This window comes from Lactuca sativa, chromosome 6, assembly GCF_002870075.4.
Source record: "Lactuca sativa cultivar Salinas chromosome 6, Lsat_Salinas_v11, whole genome shotgun sequence".
Taxonomy (NCBI): domain Eukaryota; kingdom Viridiplantae; phylum Streptophyta; class Magnoliopsida; order Asterales; family Asteraceae; genus Lactuca; species Lactuca sativa.
In genome coordinates, this window is record NC_056628.2 from 28622658 (window position 1) to 28630650 (window position 7993).

At 39.9% G+C, this 7993-nt stretch overlaps 1 protein-coding gene across 1 annotated transcript; it reads left to right on the forward strand.

Moving 5' to 3' along the window:
* The first annotated feature begins 250 nt into the window (after nt 1-250).
* LOC128126762 (L10-interacting MYB domain-containing protein-like) lies at nt 251-1752 on the forward strand. Its single transcript, XM_052764864.1, has 3 exons — nt 251-318; nt 1041-1338; nt 1414-1752. The coding sequence occupies exons 1-3, from the start codon at nt 251-253 to the stop codon at nt 1750-1752; spliced, it is 705 nt and encodes a 234-aa protein (XP_052620824.1).
* Nucleotides 1753-7993: the final 6241 nt, after the last annotated feature.

Sequence of the window (7993 nt, forward strand, 5' to 3'; positions counted from 1 at the left end):
TCTCGCCGGAGGCACATTGTTGTCAGTCGCCACCATCTCGCCCCAGCCCATCTCTCCAATCGTTCTCACATAAAATCTCCAGGTAAAGCCCTTCCTCTTTTAATGGGGTATGTTAATACAATTTAAATCAATTATGAAATCATTATGAAATCATATTATCAAATTAGATTATCAAATCAGATTATTAAATGTGTATAATTCATTATGAAATCAGAAAAAAAAATTATGTATAATCACCTTTATTCTATTAATGGGGTATGTTAATACAATTGATAATATCTCGTCATTGACATGGACACAAGCTCTCCTGGTGGAAAGGTTAGAAGATACTTTTCACCGTTTACATGTATATATCGAGGAATTGCCACATTTATGTATGTGTATTCTGATTTTATGGTAGTTTAATTGTTAAGGTTTTTATTTGTTTACTTATCCACCGATTATTATTGAATGATCTTCAGCCATGGTTTTCATTGATTGATTGCTAAAAAATGGATGCTACATTTCAAGGCATATGTTCAATCTGTTGGGATTTGATCTCGAAACCAATTTATGTATGTTAATACAATTGAAATCGGTTATGAAACTGATTATGAAATCAAATTACCAAATGTGTATAATGTATTATGAAATCAGAAAAAAATTGTTTATAATCTATGAGATCACATATGTTGTTTCTTCTAATACGCTCATGTTCAGAATTCCAATTTATGTATGTATAGGTTTTGAAACCAGAGTTTTTTTCTCTTTATAATCTATGAAATCTGATTTTTCTTTTGTGTGTGTGTATAATCTTATGTTCTAATGTTATGAAATCAAATTCTTTTTTTTTGTATAATCTTATGTTCTAATGTTATGAAATCTCAAACTATATATGTATAAGCTATAAAATCATATTTTTTTTCTGTGTATAAGTTATGAAATTGGTAGAAAGTTGTTAACTTTGATTGTGCTATTGTTAGTTAGGATTATGTTGATCTCATCGGTAGAAAATTGTTTTATGTTTAGATATTTATGTTAGCTTGTTATTTATGTTTTAGGATGTTGGTTTGGAGCGAGAGTGAGGATAAAACCTTTCTTGATGCATGTATCCATGAACTAACCACCCATGGTCGTGAGGGTTTTGGGCTTAAGGCAAGTTCATGGAAGACAATACGCGAAAAATTGATAAACGAACATGGTAAAGAGGTTGATCAGAAGCAAATGAGAAACCACTTTGACTACTACAAATCAAAATATGTTGTTTGGGTGAAACTGAAAAACAAAACCGGCAACATATATGATCCTATAAAAAATAAATTTAATCTGACCGATGAACAATGGAAGGAAGAGGGAAAGGTAATACTTTTTATAACAAATAATAGTATGATTATTTTTATAACAAATACTAATATCCACACAAATTGTAAATAGTTGAACAAGTTCGTGATGTCATTAAAAACTAGACCTTTGATGTTCCCTGATCTTTGCACCCAACTATTTGTAGGCTCGACCTCAACCGGCTTTCAAATTTGGGGGCCATCTTCTACAGTCCCTCGTCCTGTAGAAGAGTTTGGTGCCCATGATTTTGATGATGATGTTCTAATGGAAACCTCAACACAACACGTAGGTGCAAGTGAAGAATCTTCGGGGCATTCAAAAAATAAGGAAGTTGGTGGAAACAAAAGAGTTGGTGAAAAAAATAGATGTAAGGGCATTAGAAGTCGAGGATGGGATTATCAAGCTTGCAAGGTCGTTAGTGGAAAAAAATGAAAGAATTGAAAAAAGTGAAATGGGTAAGGATATTGATGCATGTATGGAGAAATTAAACAAAATGGAATGGGGAGAAGAAGATGAAAGACACAATACCGCTCTTTTGCTATTTGGTGAAAGTGCCGATATTAGGAAAGTTTGGTTACGACTTTCACATACTAGTTGTGAGTTGTGGGTGATGGGTGCGGGTAGGAAGTATGGTTACCTTTGATGATGTTTACTAGTTTTTTTTGTTGCATGACATTTGGAAGTATGGTTACCTTGAACTCTAACTCAGATCGGCGTAACTCTTTTGCAGAATCTGAGCGGTCTGCAATCGCTGCCTAATCTGCTGAATCTTCTTGGTAGTCTGAAAACTACTTCCGTCCGCCCCATCACCCTGTGTCCGACCTCACCCCAACAAACCGGGGTGCGACATCTCCGTCCATACAACAGCTCGAAAGGCGGGGCGCCAATGCTGAAATGATAGTTGTTGTTGTAGGCGAACTCTGCAAGCGGTAGGTGGGAATCCCAACTCCCACCGAAGTCAATGACACACGCCCTTAACATATCCTCGAGGGTCTGAATGGTCTGCTCGCTCTGACCATCGGTCTGTGGATGGAATGTTGTGATAAATTGCAACCTCGTGCCCAGTTCTTCGTGGATCTTCTTCAAGAAACGAGAGGTAAATCTAACATCTCGGTCGGAGACAATGGAGACCGGAATCCCATGGCGAGATACGATCTCGCAGACGTATATGTCGGCAAACCTCTCGGCCGACGAACTCTACTGAATAGCCAAGAAATGTGCACTCTAGGTCAATCGACCAACGATGACTCATATAGCATCAAATCCCTTCGCCGTCCTTGGCAACTTGGTAACGAAGTCCATCGTGCTCTGTTCCCATTTCCACATGGGAATCTCTAGAGGCTGCAGCATGCCATGCGGCCTCTGATGCTCGACCTTGACCATCTTGCAGGTCAAACACCTCTCGACATACCAAGCGATTTCTCACTTCATACATGGCCACCAATAACTCAAACTCAAGTCTCGGTACATCTTGGTGGCCCCCGGGTGAATAGAGAAGTGAGACTTATGAGCCTCCTCCATGACTGTCTGTCTGACCCCACCTGACATCGTAACCCATACCCGACCGCATCGGGTCAATAATCCCCGGCTATCTTGCACAAACCGGGTGTTCTCACCCTTGATCCTTTCCAACTTCCAGTTCTCCAGTCGCATGCCCTCCACCTGAGCATCCCTAATCAAACTCACAAGCGGAGAATCCACCGCTATCCTCATACATACCGCTGGGGTGGAAGACCCAGCGGACTTGCGGCTCAAAGCGTTCGCCACCACGATTGCTTTATCGGGGTGGTAAAGGATCTCACAATCGTAGTCCTTGACTACATCCAGCCACCTGCGATGCCTCATGTTTAGATCTGGCTGGTCCATGATATGTCTCAAGCTCTTGTGATCCATGTATAAGGTACAATGGACCCCATATAGGTAATCTCTCCATATCTTGAGAGCGAACACCACCACTCCCAGCTCCAAATCATGAGCAGGATATCTCGCCTCATGCGGCTTCAGCTGCCGCGATGCGTAGGCTATCACCCGTCCTCTCAGCATGAGGACCGCCCCTAAACCTGTTATGGATGCATCACAAAACACTACAAAATCCTCTACTCCCTCCGGGAGTGTCAAGACTGGAGCCCCGCACAAACGCTGATGGAGGGTCTCAAACGCCCTTTACTGCTCAGGGCCCCACCAGAAATCCACTCCCTTCCTCGTCAGACGAGTGAGCGGTACTGCAATCTTTGAAAATTCCCGAATAAACCTCCGGTAGTACCCTGTTAAACCCAGAAAACTCCTGATGTCTAAAGGTGACCTCGACACCTCTCACTGCATGACTGCCTCGATTTTGGTCCGGTCGACCAAAATCCCCTCCTGGTTAACGAGATGTCCTAGGAACTGGACCTCTCGCAACCAAAACTCTCACTTCGAGAACTTGGCATACATCCGTTCTCGTCTCAAAACTCCCAACAACTCTCTGAGGTGCTCTTCATGCTGCTCTCGGGTCTTGGAATACACCAAGATACCATCAATGAAAAAGATGACCGAGTGATCAAGCATCGCTCTGCATACCCGCTTCATCAAGTCCATGAATATTGTTGGCCCGTTGGTGAGCCCTAATGACATCACCACGAACTCGTAATGACCATAACGAGTTCGAAACACGGTCTTCTTCACGTCCTCCTCTCTGACCCGGACCTGATGATACCTCGACCTCAAATCAATCTTGGAGAACCAAGATGCACCCTGTAACTGGTCGAAGAGGTCATCTATCCTAGGGAGTGGATAACGGTTCTTCACCGCCAACTTGTTCAGCTGCCTATAATCAATGCACATCTTGTGTGAACCGTCCTTCTTCCTGACGAAAAGGATCGGTGCTCCCCATGGAGAACATCTAGGTCGAATGAACTGCTTGCCCAATAGTTCCTGCAGCTATGAAGACAACTCATGCATCTCGGGCGGCACCAATCGGTACGGCGCTTTGGCGATAGGAGCCGCACCTGGCACCAGGTCGATCCGGAACTCGACGTGCCTCTCCGAAGGTATCCCTGGCAATTGCTCCGGGAATACATCAGTAAACTCTCTAACTACCATGTAACACCTCATTTAATTATTAAATAAATAAATTAATTAATGAACGAATAGTATCCCTAAAATAAATAATTATATAACAAGGTGTTGGTTTCCTGGAGCCAAAGGCTACAATGTTAGAAGTCGAGGGTTAAAGTGTAAAGTTTCATATTAGATTTGTAATTATCTATGAAGGCAGGGACTAAAAATGTTAACAAGGTTGAAGTTTGAGCATTGGACTGTAATTGAAAAGAATTTGTCAAACAAGGGATAAAATGTAAATTCTGGATTTATATTGTAAAGATTTATGGAGTCGGGGTTAAAAAGGTAAACCCTGGGTTAGTTCTACAAAGATTCTCAAGGGGGAGGGCTGTTAGGTAAATATTGTACTTAAATTGTAAGGGATTATGATGTTGAGGGTTAAATGGTAAATAAAGACTTATTTTGAAAGAAAATGTCATGAGGAGGGGCTGTTTATGCCATTATGGCGTGAAGTTTTGTTGCACCAGGGTATATAACCCTAACATCCGGCCACCAAACCCTAAATGAAAGGAAACTTCTCCATCCACCATGAGAGCTCCCTTCAACCGCCGCTCTCCTTGCTGGCGATGTCGAAGGACCTTGAGATCGAGCTAACCGCCGCCATTGAGGGAGTCACGAAAAGACCGTTGGTGAGCCTACCGACGAAGTTGAGGAGCGTCGTAGGCATGTTGCATTCGTGAGACACCGCAGTGGAGGCTAGAGGAAGCTTGACCGTTGTTGTTGTTCCGATGATAGATGACCACCGCCTCCCTCGTTTCCTATTGAATCGCCTCTCGATACCCTGCTGTAGAGGTCACAAACGACTGCCACCACCGTGAGGTAGTGACTGTCTTCATAAAAGCGTTGTTGCTGCCATTCCCAGCCGACGACAGTGTAGCCGGACTTCCTCCCTCCTCCTTCCATCTGTTGTCATTTCTTCGATGCCGCCCCCTATCTCCATCCGCCGCCAATTGCTGTCGCCGCTGCCTACTGTAGTTGCACTGTTGTGTCGCCGCCGACCACCATAAGGTGGTTGTGTGGTGTTTATTTTGTTTAGTATGTTTATTTTGAGATTTAGCATTGTAAGTGTAAATATAATTGGTAAGACTTGACCCGACCCGGCATGGTCCATTTGGGTTGCATGGCATCATGCACTTGGATAGACTATAATGAGAGAAATAAGACACTTATGGTTATTAATATATTATAAGTTCTAGTATATTAATAATAAGAATAATAAGATTATTTAATTAGTATTGATCAAGAATTAATCTAGGATTAATTAAGTGATCAAAAGAAGACTAATTAAATATATGGGTTGATTGTGTAAATCGTCCATACTTGTATAGTGGGCTAATGCTCCATGGATAATCAAGTTGGGCTAAAACCCATAGGATGGTCCATGGATGCTCCATGGTGTATTTGAACCCATGGATCCAAGGAAATGGAAAGTCATGACAATTAGGGTTTACCCTAATTGTAACACTATATAAAGATCTTATTCTTGACAAAATCGGCGACTGGTGTGAGTAAGAGAAGGGCTAGCCGATTTCATGAAGTGTAGATTTCTCTCAAGTTATTCCAAGTGTATTTGGTGTTGTGTGAACCATTTGAGGTGTCACACTTGGGGCACTAGGCACTCAAGCTTCATGAAGACTTTCTACATCAAAGAGGTATGTATTCTATCTTGTTACTCTCATTGTTTTGTATGCTAGATTAGGATAATACCTTGGAAAGTTCTTATTTGCATGTATAATAGAGAAAACATAGATCCAAGGTATTTAGGGTTGCATGTACACTTAGGAGTGTTATAATGCTCAAAACCCAACAGTGGTATCAGAGCCTAGGCTTGTTTTCAATTATACTTGATGCAAATTGCTAAAAAATGCTGAAAAACTCGATTTTCTGGCTTTCTGGGCACTAGAGTCGCCGAGTCCACTGATAAACTCGCCGAGTCCATGAGTAAAATCATCCTACTCGTCGAGTAGGTTCATGCACTCGACGAGTAGGAGCCCCAGACAGCATATTTTCGAGGTTTTTGGCTAGAAATGGACTAGGAACATTACCCTAAGTTGTTTTTGAACTTATAAACTTGTTTTTGATGTGGTAATGTTCATGCTAATCCAATTTCAAAGATAATTGTCAATAGATTCATGTTTTGTATTAGTTTAAGGTTCAGACTAATTACATGAAAAAATTTGATTTGAATTATCTTGTTCTTATGAGTTGCTTAGATTAATAGAAAAGTTGAGTGAAATAGTTGTTTTCAATCCAAATTAATCTAAGAGTTGATTCTAAAATGTGTTTTTGTAACTTGTCCTCAAGTTATATGAAAAGTCACATTTAAGTTTCATAAAACTCATAAAAGTTGGCAAAGGTTACAAAAGATGAAGAGTCTTGTCCTCAAGCTATGGAGGACCAAGAGTCTCTTCATTAAATAATAAATTAAAAAAAAATAGTGTAACCTTAATTAATTCCATAAGTTATAAAATAAAGAAAAGTTAATTCTTTTATTAGTTTAAAGTCTTCCATAACTTGTCATCAAGTTATGGAACTTGAAGAGGTTTTGGATTAAAACTACTTTAAACACATAAGTTATGGAATTAATTAGTTTTGAATAGTTTCAAAACTTGCCCTCAAGTTTTGGAATTTGTAAAGTTTTCTCTTATGAATACTTTAATTCCAAGTTAGCCCTTAGAATTTTAAAAGTTAAAATTCAACCCTTATACTTTATAATATTATAAGTTAATAATATATATATATATATATATATATATATATATATATATATATATATATATATATGTATAAGAGTAAAGTCAGTCTTACCGCTAGTATGCCTCATTCACGAAGTCGGTCTATAAGGTGGTTATAAGGTTGTTGCCTATAAAATGGCAACTTAATGGGTGTCCACTCTCACCCACCGCTTGCTTGACTGGTGGAGGGTCGTTAGCCGAACGGGTTTGACAGGACTAGAATTCTCCCTTCATTAAAAGTATTAATGATAAATACTAAGTAACTAAACTCTTAATAATACCCAATCTTAGTTACTTAGGAAAATGTGAATAAGGTGCTAATCCATGAAATTACACTTTGCACTTTGTTTAAGTTGGTTAGTGGAGAGTGTGTGGTTAACCGGCACACTAACTCGTATTTAACAAGGTAGGTAAAGGGTAACTTAATGTTTATCATAGTATCGATGGAGCGTGTGTGGTTAACCGACACATCGATTTAGGGGTAAACACTTAAGGGTACCAAGTAATTTGCATGGTTACTTCACACCTTGTTTTGTGATCCTCGGCATCCCAGTCACAAAACCTGAAGGGCACACTCGAGATTGAAACATGTCATTGAACAGTTCAATGAATCTCAAAGATCTAGGAGTTTCAAAAACCAATTAAAACCTAATAATACACTTCGTTTATCTTGGTGGAAATTGGTGAATCGTCATTCACCTACCTTCAAATATTTTATAGCTTGGATTACAGCATCCCTCTTCTAAGTTATAAAATAGTTTGTTGGGTCCTAGCCTTAATATTTCATATTGGGTGTTATATTAAGGACTCTAGATCAACTATCTTGAATATCTCCCAAA

Bases quoted from the DNA above. Each gene is read 5' to 3' on its own strand.
- LOC128126762 (XM_052764864.1), top strand. From the start codon at position 251: ATGGGGTATGTTAATACAATTGATAATATCTCGTCATTGACATGGACA. The intron at 319-1,040 runs GTTAGAAGATAC...TTTATGTTTTAG, and splicing joins CAAGCTCTCCTGGTGGAAAG to GATGTTGGTTTGGAGCGAGA. The intron at 1,339-1,413 runs GTAATACTTTTT...AATTGTAAATAG, and splicing joins AATGGAAGGAAGAGGGAAAG to TTGAACAAGTTCGTGATGTC.